Raw genomic sequence first — 17,277 nt, 5'->3', positions numbered from 1 at the left:
CGCTCGTAGTGGATTGACATTGACCCAAATTATTTTATCGTGCAAGTTTAACTCCATAAATTTTAGGCCAGTTTTGAATCATTTATCTGAATTGTGTCACAAATTACTACCCCTAATCTTAAGCCTGTGTGGGTTTATGAACTTGCATTGCAACAATGGAGAAGAAGAAAAAGTTACCGGAATGGCATCGTTTGATGTCTGTCAAAAGGTCCTTGATGTCCAATTAATTAACTTTTTTTTTTGGCCAAATAATTTAACTTTTATATTTACGACAATCAACTTATGATATAAGTTTTCATTTTTTATCTAAACTATTAAATTTCCCATAAATTCTGATAAGTCCTAAACTGCCCATAAAATTGAATAAATAATAGAGTGATCAAGTTTAACCGACTGCTGTACATTTGATCTATGACTCAAAGTTTTATTCAGTAATAAATTAATTCTAACAAAGTTATTTCTTTAGTTACATCCTATGAAATCTAAGAAACGGTACATAAACGGAAAATTCTAGCCCCCTCTTTCTCAAAAAATACTCTATAATCATTTTCACTTTGAGGGGGCTCACTTCTCCTCTTTTCCTCCATTTTCAGAGAGAATGTAAATTGAATTTATTGTACTTTTTTGATTCCTAAAATATCCCAAACTAAGCTATTATTGCATTTTGTATAGTAATGTGTGAACCAATATAGAAACAAAGTTTAATTGGATTGTAACTAATGACACACGTTAAATTGGGAAAGATCTCCAAATATTATTATTATTTTATTATTTTATTAATATAATAGCATACATACATTTTTATGTTGAAAAAATAACATACTTATTACTTCTTTTACAAAAAATAATGTACCTAGTATAAATTTACCTATTATTCAAATAATATACTCAACTTTTATAAACGCATTTTGCATATAATTTACCTAATAATTTACTGTTATGCAATAATATAACTTGTATTTTACATATTATGGGTATATTGTAGGTATATTAAAGCCATCACATTTATATGAGGGATATAATCGTCAGACCAACTCCTTTTTACCTACTCATGCCTCAAACCCATTTCCTCGAGGTCGTCGTCAACCATAAGACCCATTTCTACGCTTTTTTCTGAGAAATTGGGCGGGAAATTGGACGGTGAAGCTGATCTGCAAAAGTGAAATTAGAAGCAAGAATCTTCTAATAGTGATTCAGAGAAGTCTTTCGACCTAAAGAAGAAAAAAAAAACAAAGATTGAGAGAAGTATTCTTTTGTCTGCACATGTGTGGTTTTGCTTTGCCTGTGTAGAGAATCTTTTGCTTCTAAGTATGGGGGTTTATGCTTTGGGTGTGGTCCATATTTGAGTATGGGGGTTTGTTTATTGTCAGTGTGTGGTTATTTGCCTGTGTAGAGAATCTTTTGCTTCTAAGTATGGGGGTTTATGCTTTGGAAAAAGAGATGAATATTGTGGTGGGGAGGTTACGTCTACCCAAGGGTACTACACTATGGCTAGGGTAGGCTCTAGCCTATTGCAAGGTTTGGCCAAAAGGAAATTTAATATTAATTCTAAGGCATTAATACCTCATTTCACAAAAATTAGCAAGCAAAAATTATTCTAAAAAATTATTCTATCTTATCCATACACATCTCTAGTTACTCATATCACAAACATTTCAAGTTTCAAGCTTTCTCCCTTAGAAAATGAATGGAATTTTATTTAGATCTTTACCTACATAACAACTCCATCCTTATAAAAAATTTTAAATTCACCCTTGTGTCTAACAACCCACCATATCTCAAATTCAAAGATGCATAGACCGAGTTGAAAAAAACAAAAGAAAGGTTATCACAAACATTTGTGACGTTTACGAAACTATGAGTTATACTCGTTTATCTTTTTTGTGTTATGGATCATTCTTCAAGTTAATTCACAAATCAATTTTGTTCATATCGCTAAAATCCTTTAAAACTTTTTAAGGTCTTATGGAGTTGACTAATTTGGTTCAACAAACTGTTGCTTCGATTCAACTGCATCAATATGGATTCAGCTGCATCCTCAACTTGTGATACTCGCAAGTGCACGAGCCGTTTGGTAGTATAGCATATGTAAGTGCGAGGTCGATCCCACGAGGATTGGTGATTGAATGATCCAATTTGTTTCCCCTACACAAAATAGAAATGAAAAAAGAAAATAAATAAAACAAGAAAGAATGAAATAACTCAAGCAAATAAGTTCCCAAGTTCAATTAGATTAACGGATTGATTCTAGCTAAAGTATGATTAAGCCATGGTGTTTGGTCATAACCTTGTGTTCCTAATTCCCTAATTTGATCATTTGTTGTCTAACCTAAAACTAAGCATTAGGAACCCATTAAGCATAGAAGAACAATTTAAACAACCAAGCATGTATCTAATCCCTATTGTCGAATGTCCATACATACTCTTCTTATCCATAGTTCAATTCGAATTAAAGCATGGTGTCTACTCTTAATTCAAACCAAGATAGCTAACATGCAAGCCTAAATGGTGATCAATCATTCAAACTAGCATATTAACTTATAAGCATAATGAATAAGAACAAAAACCATAATTGAAACTTGGAAACTAATTAAACTTGAATACTTAAGAAAGAATGTACATTACAAATAAAAGTAAAGTGGAACTAAGAGAACTTGAAGGAAAATTTAGTAAACTCATTTTGTTACAACAATTTACAACTTGAAAGGAAACTAAGAGAATTTGAGGGAGAGAAGGGAAGGGAGCTCTAGAGAAGTGTTTGAGAGCTCCCCCCCTTGGGGTGTGTTTTGAAGCTTGAAGGCTTCTCTATTTATAGGGCTAAGAGGGAGGAACATCATGATGGATTCCCACACCATCCTTCATCTTTAATACAACCCATAACTCCCACCTCATCTTGTCTATGTTAATGTGGTTGGAATCAATCTCATCCCATACTTCTTTTGCTGCACCTCAAGCATCCTCACATGGGTTCAAAGGTGATCAGTTGTGGCTGCCTTTGCTGCCAACCCATGTGGTTGCCTTTTGGTTGCCAACCCATGTGGTTGCCTTTTGGTTGCTGAAAAACGAGTTTTCTGAACCAGTCTTGGTGTAGGAAGGCCAGAGGTTTCAAAACGTATCCAATGGTGCTCAAATTTGGATATGTTATACTAGACACCCATTGGAACAACTTCTATGAAGAAAGTATTCCCATCGAAGCAGTAGAAGTGTGCGTTTTGGGCCTTGCAAGTTGGCAGCCGAACAGAGACTGGAATTGACTTCATTTTATTTCTTTGCTTTACATGCATGCACATGCTTTCTCTATAATAACTCCAGCATGTACCAACTTGCTCCTTTAGAATTTCATAGCTGGAATGCCTCCCCACTTCACTCATTATGTTGGATCCAAAGTCAGTTGCAGCATGGGTGAGGCACATGGCTTAAAGGAGGAGATAAGGCTCAAAGCTGGCAGCTGCAAATCCTGCTGAGCAAGGTTGGGTGTTGGACGGGCTGAGCACTCCACAAATGTCCAATTGGGCTGAAATTTGGATATGTTGTAGTAGACACCCATTGGAACAAGTTTCATGAAGATCTTCACCTCATTCGATCCCCATAGCATGCTGATCCAAGGCCAAGAAGTTGACCTACGAAATTGGGCTGGAAAGGGGTTGTAGCCAAAATGTGTTTGTCTTTAAGCTCATATTCCTCATATGCCAATCAGCCCTTAACATGCATGGATTGCATCAAATGTTATCTCTTTCTATCTTAACCTACAAAACACACAAACATAGGTAAGTGACTCAAAATAAAAAGAAACTAAGCAAAATCACTAAATAAAGAAGGCATGCAAGTGTATGAAATTATGGACTTATCAAAATAGAAAATGAATTAAAAGCACAAGTTTAACTCAATAACATAACCAAATCATAAGCTAGAAGGGTACAAAATGATATACAATTATGAACCGATCACAAACCGACGTTATGCAAAAGTAGGAGCTATGAACTGGACTGTTTCATCCGATTCGGTCTGGTTATACTAAAAAAATATACTAATTTATTGACGTGAGTCGTGACACACAAATCGGGTCGGAATTTAATAAAAGAACTACAAGAAAAATAAGATTAGAAAGAACTACTTCAATCTCATCGTGGTGTCAATTCTATTTAACTAGGTGGGAAGCTCAGTGAACGTATTGATTAAGTTTAGGATGGCCCATTTGTTGAGACCAAGAGTTGGCAAGCATGTATCCCAATTGAGGGGGTTTAAAGTTTATGTTTCTATGACAGGTTTTAGAATGAATTATGCACCAAAATATTATAGTGGCAATAACGCAAGTTCCAGCATCCCTAAGCATGAAGATGTTCACTTCAATATATAACACTCTCAAATTAATTGGGTAACATTGAAAATAGGGTCATCTAGCCTTCTTAAAATAAAATGAAATAAGGTCATTTTGCCAACCTGACATGGGAGGGGAGAGATAGAGAGAGGGACCTTTTTGACACGTTTCTTTTTAGAAAAGTGACAAATTCACCAATGTAGTCTTGGTGCAGATTCTGATCTCCAAAGATTTTGGCAGCTTTCCTTGCATTGGTTCTTAGCTGCTCTCCTTCCTCTGCCATCATTGTATGCCTGAGCGTTTTGGCCATCTCATCTTTGCAAAACGACCCGTCTTCTCTTCGTTTCACTTCAACAGCTAAACCCTTCTCCACGTGAAGCCTTGTATTCAAAGGCTGATCAATAATAAATGGCAAAACAACAAGGACATGCCCAAATTGCAGGATTTCAATTACAGATCCCCATCCAGAGTGAAACAGAGACCCCCCAATTGATGGGTACCCCAGAATTTCCATCTGGAGCACCCATCCAAAGCAAACAAGCCCCTTATTTGATGTGCCCTCAATAAAACCGGGAGGCAAAACATCAGCTTCACTGTTAGCCCAGTTGGATTTTAATAAATAATAATTAGTAAGGTTTTGTTTGGTCTTCCTATATTCAATTCTAGTCTCTATAATTGGAGAATGAGTGACGTCTTAATTAGCTTTTAATTGGCCATTAATTTGCAATGCAATGTGGTCTTAATTTGCTTTTTATTTATTTATCTCTTTATTGATGAGTTCTAGACGGATCAAAAGTAAACATTGTAACAGGAGGATCAAAAGTAAACATTGTAGAGAGGGAAAATCCTTGATGCCTTAATCAAATTTGGGGATTATTATTTGATCCATTATTCTCTTTTACTCCATACATATTGTGAATTTGTGATGAAAAGATCAAGTAATTACCTTGATATTTCCTTCAGTTAATCTCACCCCAGTTTTACCAAGAAACCGACCATTCAAATAATTGGCCTCAAAAGCAAAAGAAATCACTCATTGACCCACTTTTAGACTCCCATTGGAGACGTTGGAGAGATAACTGACAAGAGAAAGCGTGTGCTTACTGTAACTACACGGTTTCAACCTTTTTCAACCTTTTCTCCCGTCTCTCTCTCTCTCTCTCTCTCTGTGCTGGCCACTACGGTTCAAAACTTCATGACTTCTATTACTGCATATATATCGTAATTGCCTTGATATGTCCTTCAAATTAAAATCTCACCAAATAAATGTTTTACCAAGACACCGACCAGTCAAATAAATGGCCTGACGTGGGGGGACCCTATAATTGGTCTCTGAGCAGAACTTGTCTGAAATGAAATGATGCCCTCCTGCCTCTTCATTGAAAAGCAAAAGAAATTATTTCTCATCTAAAAAAAAGAAAAGCAAAAGAAATTACTCATTGCCCAAGAAGATTTGGACTCCCATTAAAGACCAGAGAAACCGTGTGCTTATTTTTCTTTTTGACTCAGACATGGCACAATTTTGTGTATTAATTAAATTTCTGAAATCCAATTGGGATGAAATTTAGGCCAAAAGAGAAAAAGAAAAAAAAGAATGGATTTTCTTCTCGAGATAATTTATAAAGTTGTGGGAACTCTCTTTAAAGAGGGCGAGAAAAGCAAAGGTAAAGAAACAACTTCCATGAAATTTAATGCGCTTCTTCCTCCATATTTCATAAAAAAAGAAAAAGAAAAGAGAAACCGTGTGCTTGCCACTACACGGATTCCAAGTATCTGTCTTTTCTGAGGTGCTAGCTTTGTTTCTTCTTGTTGGTTTCTTGGCTGATCTTGAGAAGTATATTTTGTGAGTCTGGCCGGCTTGCTGGTCTTACAAATTCTCTGGCTTTGAAATTTTTTCGGTGTTGAGGTAACACTAAGCTAAACTTGTTGGCTTGCTTCGTATCTGTTTTGTTCAGGTAACATTAACTAAAGCATGTGCAGTTTTTAGTTCACTAGTGTACTGATAAAGGCTTTTTCATGCCAACCCATTGTTTCAAACGTTGATAACATCATGACAAGACGACCCATTTTCCTCTACGTCGTCCTTATTTTTCCTCTGGCTTAACTAAATTTTCATTTACCCAATAAAAACCTCTCTAAATTTTAATCCTTTTCCTTTTGCAAGCCATTTATCTTCTATTTATTAGTTGAGTGTTTGGATTTTTAAAGATTTAATTAGCGAAAGGCTTATTTTCATTGAGTGTTTACAGCAGCAGCAGATTGCCAAATGGCATTCAGCACCCAAAGAGACTCTGCCTTTCTTCCTTCACCTCATCAGTCTGCTCCTCAGCCGAACCACGATGTGTTTTTGAGTTTCAGGGGCGAGGACACTCGACTTAGCTTTGTATCTCATTTATACCACGAATTGCAGCACAGGGGCATTAAAACATTCAAGGATGATCGTGAGCTTGAAATAGGGACACCTATTTCTTCAGAGCTCATCAAAGCAATCGAAGAATCAACGCTTGCAATCGTTGTTCTCTCGCCAAATTATGCATCTTCTTCCTGGTGCTTGGATGAGCTTACAAAGATTCTCCAATGCATGAAATCCAAGGGCACAATTCTGCCAGTGTTTTATCATGTGGATCCCTCCGATGTGAGAAAACAAAGCGGCAGTTTTGCGGACGCCTTCACTGAGCATGAGAAAAGGTTTAGGGAAGACATCGATAAGGTGAAGCGCTGGAGAGATGCTTTAACAGAAGTAGCCAATTTATCTGGGATAGATTCAAAGAATGAGTAAGTTTTTTCGTAAGGCATTTGATGTAACTTCATATCTTGTTATATGTATGTCTTATAGTTTAGACTTCATGATCCTTTTACTTTTCCTCCTTGTAGGTGTGAAAGAAAGCTTATTGAAAATATTGTTGAATGGGTGTGGATGAAAGTACATCGCAGATTCAAATTGTTAGATTCCAGAGAATTGGTGGGAATGAAGTTTATACGTGAGCACATAGATTTGCTTTTAGCTCATCCTACGGATGATGTTCGCTTTATGGGGATATGGGGGATGGGCGGAATTGGCAAAACAACCATTGCTAAGCTAGTTTATGATCGCATTTCTATCCATTATGAAGTTAGCAGCTTTCTTGCTAATGTTAGAGAAGTTTCTCGACGTGGTGATCTTGTTAATCTACAAAGACAACTTCTTTCCCCAATCTTAAAGGATCAAATTACTCAAGTTTGGGATGAACAGTGGGGAACCTCTGTCATTAAGAATTGCTTGTATAATAAAAAGGTTCTTCTCATTCTTGATGATGTGAGTGAATCAAGCCAACTTTTCAAGTTGGCTGGTGAAAAGGATTGGTTTGGTAAGGGGAGTTTAATCATTATTACAACTAGAGATAAACGGTTGCTAGATCAGCATGATATACATATATCACATAAGGTAGAGGCGTTAGGTGATGATGATGCTCTTGAGCTCTTTAGTCGGAACGCCTTTAAAAAAAATGAGCCAGCAGAAGGTTATTTGGAATTGTCGAAGGGTTTTGTAAAGTATGCCAGAGGACTTCCACTAGCTCTTAAACTTTTGGGATGCTTAGTGTATAATAAGAGAGATCAAGATGAATGGAAAAGTGAATTGGATAAGCTGCGGAAAATTCCTAACTCCAGAATTTTAGATTTGCTCAAAATAAGTTATGATGGACTGGATGAGATGAATAAGGAGATATTTCTTGATGTTGCATTTTTTCATAAGTGGAAGGGCAAGGAGGAAGTAATCGAAATACTAGACAGTTGTGGGCTATGTGGTTATGTTGGGATAACTGATCTCGTTCAAAAATCACTCTTAACTATATCAAATGGGGAAGTTGAGATGCATGATTTGATACAAGAAATGGCATGGGAAATTGTTCGTCGAGAGTGTCCTGATGAGCCTGGTAGACGAAGTCGATTGTGCAATCATGGTGATATCTCTCATGTATTCATAAACAATACGGTAAGAAGTTATATAAAAGATACTAAGTTTTGGAAGATTTATGATTTCTGTTTAACACAATTTTAAACTTAATTAATGATATCTTTGATGTATTCATAAATAGTATGAGAAGAAGTTATATAAAGATAGTTTTGGAAGATATATGATTTCTCTTTAACACATTATTAGACTTAAATGTGGAATTAACTTTTCTTTTACTATTCTTAATTACAGGCAACGGACAAAATTAAAGGCATCAGATTACGCATGGCGACACTTGAAAAGGAAAATTGGAATTGTGAAGACTTCTCTAAGATGCTTAACCTGAAATTTCTTGAATTTGACAATGTGATCATTTCTTCAAGCCCCAGAATTCTTCCTAATTCCTTGAGAATTATCAAATGGGGTTGGTATCCTTCCGGGTTTCTCCCATCAGGTTTTCAACCAAAATTTCTTATTGCACTTGAGATGCCTAATAGCAAACTTGTTCGGCTTTGGGATGGAAGAAAGGTAAGAGTAGTGACCATATGCCATTCTAGAAATTAGTTTTTTTTAATTATTTTAAATATTTTGTTTTAAAAATTAAAATAAATCTGAGCTAATTATCTATTCTACCGTTGTTTATGAATTGTACAGGACTTGCCCAACTTGAAAAAAATGGACCTTGGTAACTCTAAAAAGTTGACCTCAACCCCGGATTTCAGTGGCATTCCGAAGCTTGAGGTGTTGGATTTTGTATTTTGTACGAATTTGACAAAGATTCACCCGTCAATTGCAGATCTCAAATGTCTTAAAAGGTTGTATTTTGATTATTGCTCAAAATTGAAAAAGATTCCAGAATTTTCAGGGCAAATGAAAAATTTGTCAATGCTTAGTTTACTTGGGATATCCATTAAGAAATTACCTTCATCAATTGGATTTCTGGTTGGCCTTACTTCTCTGTATCTAGATGGTTGCAAGAATCTCGCGGGTCTTCCGAGTGAAATTTGTAATTTGAAGTCTCTTGAAGTACTGGATGCGTCTGGATGCCCAGAAATTGACATACTCCCAGAGAACATGGGGGAGATGGAGTCTCTTAGCTGGCTTGAATTGTATGGAGGTTATTTTAGACATCTGCCACGCTCTACTGTTGGTTTGAAATACAGGCAAGATTTGGGTGGAAAGGGATCACAGCCTAATAAATCAAGGTTTGGGTGGGGCCTTTCCGGTTTATATCAAAACAGAAATGGTTTTGTGATAAGTTCGTTAGATGGTTTATTTTCTTTGAAGTATTTGGATCTGAGTAATCGTGGACTTTGTGAAGGGGATCTTCCCAGTGATATTGGCTGCTTGACCTCTTTAGAAAAATTAAAGCTTAGTGGAAACAATTTTGTTAGCCTTCCTGCAAGCATTGGATGTCTTTCTAAGCTTCAGTTCTTTTGGGTGAATGGGTGCCAAAGGCTTCAACAATTGCCAGATCTTTCTAAGCTTATCTCCTTAGAAGAATTAGACCTTAGTGGAAACAATTTTGTTAGCCTTCCTGCAAGCATTGGATGTCTTCCTAAGCTGAAAGTACTTAAGCTGAATGGATGCCAAAGTCTTGAATGGGTGCCAGATCTTTCTAAGCTTATCTCATTAGTGGATATAGACATAGACGGTTGCACTTCCTTGAAAATGTTACCACATCTTTCGTCAAAGTACTCATTGTCATTAGTGGATAACGAAGTACATGTTCGTGTGTTTAAAAGCTTTGTTGGCAATGAAATCTGCGATAGAATAATGCTGAAAAAGATACAGCGATACATTGAGGTTCTCCTCTCTCTCTCTCTCTCTCTCTCTCTCTCTCTTTTGTTGTTTGCTATAATAATAATTACAACTTACTAACTCCTGGAAGGGAAATTCCAGACTGGTTCAGCAGTAATCAAAGTTCGGGAGATTCCCTAACTGTGGAGCTAGCTCTGGATTCATGTACCACGTGGATGGGAATTGCTTTATGTGCTGTGTTTGAAGTTCAGGCTCATCTTTCTGAATTTCGTCTTTTTTCAATAAGCTGTCACCCACAAGGAATGGAGACACCTGGATTTTTTAAATATTTTGAAATAGGCGATGTTGTGTCGGATAACCTTTGGGTAATTTATGCATCTCGTGAACAATTTAAGACGAAATGCAGTCAGATAAATGTCAGATTTGATCATTATAAACCATCTGGGTTGAGTGTGAAGAAGTGTGGGTTTCGTTTGGTGCACGAGCAAGATGTGGAACAACTCAACCAGATCATGATGAACAAATCCATCATCAATTCAGCTGATGCACAAGGTCAACAACGCGACGACGAGGAGGAGGCTGGTCCTAGTGGAAGTGGTAGCTCTCACCAAAAATCTCTCTTCTGCAATACCTATGCTATTTCCGAAGATGCAGACCAAGATGAATTAAATGATGTTGTTGACGAAGCTCGGCCCAGAAAAAGAAAAAAGATCGATGTGATTGGGACTGACCTATGATTCCTCACTTTCAAAGCAAGAAGCATCACAGCTGCTGCATTTCAATTCAATGTTTTTTTTTATTTGGCTCTATTCCTTGTTTTGTTTTAGGAGCAAATCTGAATTTCTCTCAACTTGTAAAGATTTTCTCGCTCTTTTTAATAACTGCACTTTTTATGATAATTTTCAACTACAGAGAGAGAGCGAGAGAGAAATAAAGAATGAGTGAATATAAAAAAGGGTGAAATTAAAATAAGAAAAAAAAGAAAAAAGTTTTGTTTGTGTGTAATGAATGATTCTTTTCCTGAGAGAGAGACCCAGTCCTCTTAACAAATTGGCTGTCTACAAAGAAAACTTGGTGCTTTCGATCTGTGACACGGGTTGCTCCCCATCCACTGTTATCTCTATCTCATCCCCACAGATCTGGCAAAAAGTTTATGAGTCTTTCTCTTCACCAAAAAGACAACACAACAAAACACACTTCACAGTACGCTGACGAGTGTCACGTCTGACTCGTGCAACGTGTGACCGAAAGACTGGTAAAATATCGCGAGAAATTGAGCCTCAGCTGTTTAGAAAAGGTTAGCAAGTGATGGCCATCTATTGCGTTGCTATCTGCCCGCCTTCCTTGAATTATTTTTTTCTCAATCCAGTTTTAGGTCGTTTCTGCCCGCCAAAATAATTGGAAGCGAAACCCTAGAAAAAGAAATGAAATTGGTGAGGTTACCTTCGGGTTTTGGGCTGTGAATCTGCTGTGATTCAAGATCGAAGGAGTAGTTTTTGGTTTTTGGTTTCAGTGACGTTGAGAAGTTGAATCAGAGAGAGTACAGTTGGTGGGTGATTTCAGTTTACGCCAATCTGGTCGATCTTCTTCTCGGTTGGATTGGATTTGGACCCAATTTTTAATTTTTCGAATGTTTAATTTTAAAAATGGTGGGGGGTGGAGCCCACGTGAGATTATTCGCCGGAGAGCAGAGCTCTAGCTCTTCCCATATCACGTGATGGACGGTCGTGATTGGATTAGCGTGTAGATTTTTGGGAGCTTGGCGTTCGGTTTCTGGCATTCGGTCGCGGGTTTTGGCTCCATCAACCCGTCAATTTTCCCACCTGCACGGGACATGTCATTTTTCATTTTTCTTTATTTTTATAAAAATAATTAATATTTTTCTTTCTTCCTTTTCCTTCCTTATTTTTTTCCTAACCAAAGAAAATGCAAATGAGTCAAGAAACATTACTTACAAGAAGAAGATTGTTAATTTAAGCTCTTGATGTTAGCCTAACTGGTGGTATGAAGTTTACGATAACCAGAGTTAAGATTGAGATAGGTTAGGAGTTCAATTCTCTGGTTATCATTGAGATAGGTTAAGAGTTCAATTCCCTCCAATATAACAAAGAAGAAGAATGTTAATTCAAAATTTACTTATTATAGGTCTTCTTTTTAATTGTCAGATAGCCACACGTATACGATGGACTCCACATGTTACAATCATAGTGGTTGGGACCCGCTGCGGCCACAGGAGAAACTTTCCGACTGGGAGATTGGAATGCAAAAGATATTAAACCCAAAAATTGAAAAATAAAAAACAAAATTGTAAAAAAGAGGGTAGATAGAGCAAAGCAAAGCATATATAATTTGTTTTATTTTAATTTTATATGCGGTCCAGATGGTTTAAGATACGAGTTGATCGTACAGTGCCAGAGGTGCCACGTGTCAAGAGGACCCCACCAGACTGGCAGTGGAATTGATTTTGTGTCTGTGGCTTTCAGTAGCTGTCAGATTAGTAGTAGCCCTATAAATAATAAAATAATATTTTTATGCTCTTGAGTCTTGGGGTTAAGAGCCTTGTGAGTGCTATTTTGTCGGTGGAATTGGGCTTGGGCATAAATAAATGTAAAATATAAAAAACATATAAAAAACAGCCCGCGGTGGAATTGGCTTTCAGTACCTTCTTCAACTTTCAATTCTGTGAAACAAAAATCGTAAATTTTGTTGTGAACTTTTATTTTTCTGAGATAATGTTTTTTTTTGGGGGGAGTGTTTTTGTGATGGCAGAAGACAAAAGTTATTTATGTTGATTATGATATGAGCAAATTGTCTGCAATAAGTACATATTGTTTGCATTAGATGACATACTATTACAATTCATTTTATTTAATAAAAATTAAAGAATGTGTTCACCGCTCTGCATCTGAGTTCGAATCCTCTTCTATGTAGTTTAGATTAGATTAAAGTAAAATGTGACTTAATTGAAGAATGTTTAACCAAAACAAAAAGTGTTTACCTATAAAAGAAGGACCCATTTGTTTTGACCCCATGAAGAATGAATGAGGTAGAAGTGAAGTACTCATTTAGGTTTTCATCATTTGGGTTGGGTAGGTGAAGGTCATAATATTTCATCTTTTTCTGGCCTTAAAATGTGATATTTCCTTGAGCATGAAGTTTGAAATTGATTGAGTTTTTCAAAATTCATATGATATGGGTTGATGATGAAAATTAATTTACCATTAGAACCATGTATAATAGGAATCATGTTAGTGATTTGGGTATTAGTGGATTAGCCCAACCCAGCCCCATAAACAAAATTATATGTAAATCCCAATCCACATCAATCTGTAAAGCCCAGTTGTTGTTTTTTTTTACCCAAGGCAGCCCAGCAGTTCACCCTCCCAAATATGCTATTCGTTTTAAAACTTGTCAATAATTATTATCGAATTGTTTTTTTTCATTGTGTTTTGTCTGGATTTTAATTTTTGATTGGTGTGATTTTATTTTGATAGTTTTCTCTAATTAGCTTCAAATCACAACTAAAAACTTTGTTTAAACTCATGAATATTATTCAAGGGTTATTGAAAATCATGTTGATAGCAATGACTTTGATTTTCAAGCAAGAAATCAAAGAAATCGCAAACTTGGAGTTAAATTCTAACAATACTTTTAGAAAGCTAATAAATCGAGTGGTATTTGTCTGCACTTATTTGGAGGAGGTCTTAGGTTCAACTCATATAAATGACAAAAACAATATATATATTTGTCATTAGTTTGATACCTAGTTAATTGTGGCTACTATAGCTAGCCTCATTGTAATGGTGTAGCCTTATTGTGAATGTATATGCCCGTTGTAGAAGTGTCATGTAATTATGCTAGTCGTTTGTAAAAACAAAAAATATAGTAATTGATTATCTACAATGACAACATAACCTCCATGAGTCCATGGCCAATAGTAAATTGTAATGGTATCTCATTGGACGCATTGTCATCTTAGGTTTTCAGTAACATTAACATAAGCATTAAGCAACAAAAACTTATCATTAAAATTCAATAGCAAGCTTATTTAATTTATTATCTCACCTTTGAAGCTACATACAAAAATATGTATCGACAATATAGGGTTTTGGTTATTATTTGTCCACGTTTGTTGAAACTAATTAATTTACTTTTTGATATGAACATCTCAACGGCTCATTAGTATTTAATTAGTTCTTTAAGTCTTAATTATAACACATGCATGAGTGATATTAATAATAATGATCGACGAGCCTCTTCACCACCCCCTTTCTCCATGCAAGTAAAGGTTTTGTAAATCTAAATTCCTCTTGTTGTGGCCTCTATATATAAACCTTTGGATTCTCCCTTCCTCACACATCACATCGATCTCTCAATCATCCAAAGTGAAAATGGCAGCTTCTAACCTCTGCCGTCTCACTCTTCTTGCGTTGTCGACCATGCCACCATTCATAGCCACCACTAGTGCTCGCTCTTTGAACTATAACCTGATTGGCTCGAAGTCAAGTTGAATTTGGATGAAGAATCATCGGACTGTTGGAACTCTTTGTTTCAGCTTCAGGCATGTTCTGGTGAGGTTGTCATGTTTTTTTCTGAATGGTGAGACTTACTTAGGGCATGGTTGTTGTAAAGCCATTCGAACCATTGAGCATCAGTGTTGGCTTGCCTTGCTTGGTACGCTAGGGTTTACAACCGAGGAGATTGATGTACTCAAGGGTTATTGTGACGAAGCCCATCATATTGAATTCCCTTCGTCGACACCATCATCACCTGTTGCTAATAAACCTATTAATTAATAAAATAATTATGGTATGTAGAAGTTGGTTCCTCCAAGAATTTTTTTTTTTGGGGTAAGATTATAAAAAATTATGTATGCATGTCTGCTATTTTAATAAATTAATAATTAGTAAGGCTTTGTTTGGTCTTGCTATATTCAATTCTAGTGTCTATAATTCGAGAATGATTGCAGTTGAGCGGGTACTCTACCTGTGGTTAGGTTCCCGCTCCTGATTGCAGTTGAGCGGGTAAGGCTACTCAGTTAGTCCGACGACCGAGCCCGTATGTGTAGAGAAACTCGCCTAATCCCCGACGACATTGCCCGGTTTTTTGTACTAGTTACGTCTTATCCTATCAATAAAATCCTATCGCTATTCTCTCAAAATTCGAGAATGATTATATTTCTTAATTGGCTTTTAATTAGCCATTATGTCAATTGCTTATAATTTGTGATGTTGGTGTTCGACACATGCAATATGGATGTAGTTATCAAAAGGAGAGATGGAGGCCAAAACAATATGATTAAGAAAACATTCTCCGAAAACGTTACCGATATATATATTTATCATCAGTTTGATACCTACTTACTTATTGTTACTAGCTAACCTTATTGTGAGTGTATTGGCCGGTTTTAGAAGTGTCATGTAATTATAATAGTGTTTGTAAAGAAAAAAAGTAGTAATTGATTATCTACAATGACAATATAACCTCCTTGACAATATAGTCTTGTTGGATGTATTGCCATCTTAGGTTTTCCGTAACGTTAACATAAGCACTAAGCAACAAAAACTTATCATTAAAATCCAATAGCAAGCTTATTTAATTTATTATCGCACCTTTGAAGCTACATTCAAATACAGTTATGTATCGACAATATAGACTAATTGAAATTCCCTAGAATGGCCAACCGATCTGTTTCTTAATACTTAAACACCACAGCAGGATTGAAACACAGCAACAATCCTGTAAACAAAAAACTCCAGAATACCTAACGGAATAAATTCAAATAAAAACGCAAACAATTGCACAAAGGGACACACGATATGTTGACGCAGTAAAAACCTCAAGATGAGGAAAACAACTGCGGGCACTATGCCGAAGAACAAATCACTATGAGAAAGAATACAAAAAGGTCTTACAAGTCTCAACTCACAAAACTAACGCTCACAAGGCAGACTTGCCTACTCGCCTTTGCTACTCAACCCAATCAGCGATCTTGTCTTCCTTCGTCAACAAGAGATGGCACAACTCTGGTCTCGGCTGCTCACACCTCAAGGCACGATTGTTGATCACCAACATGCATAATGCTCATGACTTCACACATATATGAAAAGATGATGATTTAATCACTCATGGAGGCTAACAAGGAACAGCCACATGAGTTTTCAATATGAACTCTCAAAAACCTCTGCAAGAATATTTTTGTCGTTCTCTCTTTTTCAACATTGCAGACACACCAAAAAAAACGGCTAAGTTCCTTTCTTAAATTCCACGCTTAAAAAAACTAGGTCAGAGACCAAAAAAGGCTTTTAGCAAAAATGGGCTTTTTAACAAATAAAATATTTCTTTAGAACAAATAAAGCCACTTAATTAAAAAACCCAATGTAAAGACAACAGAACCCTTTTACTTAAATAAAACCATCGTTAAAAAACTCACTGATGTCTAGGCACTGGATTATGTAAGACTGAAACCATATATCAGTCTTGTACATCTGACAACCACTTTTGATGACCTTACAAATATGCAAATATGAATGCATGGATGCAGAACATACCTTGGCATTGTCTCTGAGCCACACTGAACCAAGATAGCAGAACGTCACTTGAAAACTGTAGATTACACGCAAAGACCTACCCTATGTTTTTGTAACAGGAAATTGCCAATATACCAAAAATTGTTCCTAACACTAATTAATTTACCTTTTGATATGAACATCTCAATGGTTCATTAATATTTATGCTTCTTGTGAGTATTTAATTTTGACTTTTGTGCTCCTCAAAAACTTCATGACTTTCTGTGTCAAGAAGATAAAGAGCGCATTAATATTTATGCTTGTGAGTATTTAATTTTGACTTTTGTGCTCCTCAAAAACTTCATGAATTTTGACCTTCAAAATCAAAATCATGTATTTGTGTGTTCATGAATGCCAATCTTCACCGAGCAATTATCTAGTGCGCCGCTTGCTACTTTGGCAAAGCCAGAGCCACTAATATAGTATATATCAATGTACTTTCTGCATTGAAAAGAACTAACACTGACTCAATAGCTAGTTGGTTACAGTACGCAATTCCAATGATTTTATACAGGCCTACCTTCTTTCTTTTGGGTTTTTTTGGTTTGTAGTACAAGAGATAGGGGGATGGAGGGGTTTACACATATATTTATTAGGTGAATGGAGGTTTCGAACCTTTACCCAGATAGGTGAAGGTGGAAAAGCTCGATTAATTTTAACTATACCTCATTGACTTCAAAGAGAAAGAAGAATGG

General features: G+C 36.2%; 1 protein-coding gene, 1 long non-coding RNA gene and 1 pseudogene across 6 annotated transcripts in view; 2 read left to right on the top strand and 1 right to left on the bottom strand.

The window, feature by feature from the left end:
- Positions 1 to 984: 984 nt before the first annotated feature.
- LOC148291168 (uncharacterized) lies at positions 985 to 5,953 on the bottom strand. Its single transcript, XR_015826396.1, has 3 exons — positions 4,474 to 5,953; positions 2,626 to 3,746; positions 985 to 2,145 (listed from the first exon to the last, which is right to left on the bottom strand). It is a non-coding gene; the product is annotated as an uncharacterized LOC148291168 (long non-coding RNA).
- A 130-nt stretch (positions 5,954 to 6,083) lies between these two features.
- LOC110773053 (TMV resistance protein N-like) lies at positions 6,084 to 10,912 on the top strand. Of its 4 annotated transcripts, none has more exons than XM_088245964.1 (6): positions 6,084 to 6,224; positions 6,568 to 7,093; positions 7,193 to 8,291; positions 8,505 to 8,780; positions 8,907 to 10,058; positions 10,155 to 10,340. In XM_088245964.1, the coding sequence occupies exons 2-6, from the start codon at positions 6,585 to 6,587 to the stop codon at positions 10,191 to 10,193; spliced, it is 3,075 nt and encodes a 1,024-aa protein (XP_088102090.1). In that variant the 5' UTR covers positions 6,084 to 6,224; positions 6,568 to 6,584; the 3' UTR covers positions 10,194 to 10,340. The 4 variants fall into 4 exon arrangements, with proteins under 4 accessions (XP_088102090.1, XP_088102087.1, XP_088102089.1 ...); XM_088245961.1 differs by having other exon boundaries at positions 6,133 to 6,273; XM_088245963.1 differs by having other exon boundaries at positions 6,140 to 6,273; positions 6,571 to 7,093.
- LOC110773051 (TMV resistance protein N-like) overlaps positions 6,219 to 17,277 on the top strand; it is a 53,118-nt pseudogene continuing 42,059 nt past the window's right edge. Inside the window, exon 1 of the transcript XR_015826390.1 lies at positions 6,219 to 6,273. The product of XR_015826390.1 is annotated as a TMV resistance protein N-like (transcript). The remainder of the gene's footprint in view (positions 6,274 to 17,277) is intronic.

The sequence above is a fragment of the Prunus avium genome, chromosome 8 (assembly GCF_965620075.1).
Source record: "Prunus avium chromosome 8, drPruAviu1.hap1.1, whole genome shotgun sequence".
NCBI classification, from domain to species: Eukaryota; Viridiplantae; Streptophyta; class Magnoliopsida; order Rosales; family Rosaceae; genus Prunus; species Prunus avium.
Note: the sequence above shows the minus strand (reverse complement) of the source record. Positions and strands in the feature narration are given on the sequence as shown.

Bases quoted from the DNA above. Each gene is read 5' to 3' on its own strand.
- LOC110773053 (XM_088245965.1), top strand. From the start codon at position 6,585: ATGGCATTCAGCACCCAAAGAGACTCTGCCTTTCTTCCTTCACCTCAT. The intron at 8,292-8,504 runs GTAAGAAGTTAT...TCTTAATTACAG, and splicing joins ATGTATTCATAAACAATACG to GCAACGGACAAAATTAAAGG. The intron at 8,781-8,906 runs GTAAGAGTAGTG...TGAATTGTACAG, and splicing joins GGCTTTGGGATGGAAGAAAG to GACTTGCCCAACTTGAAAAA.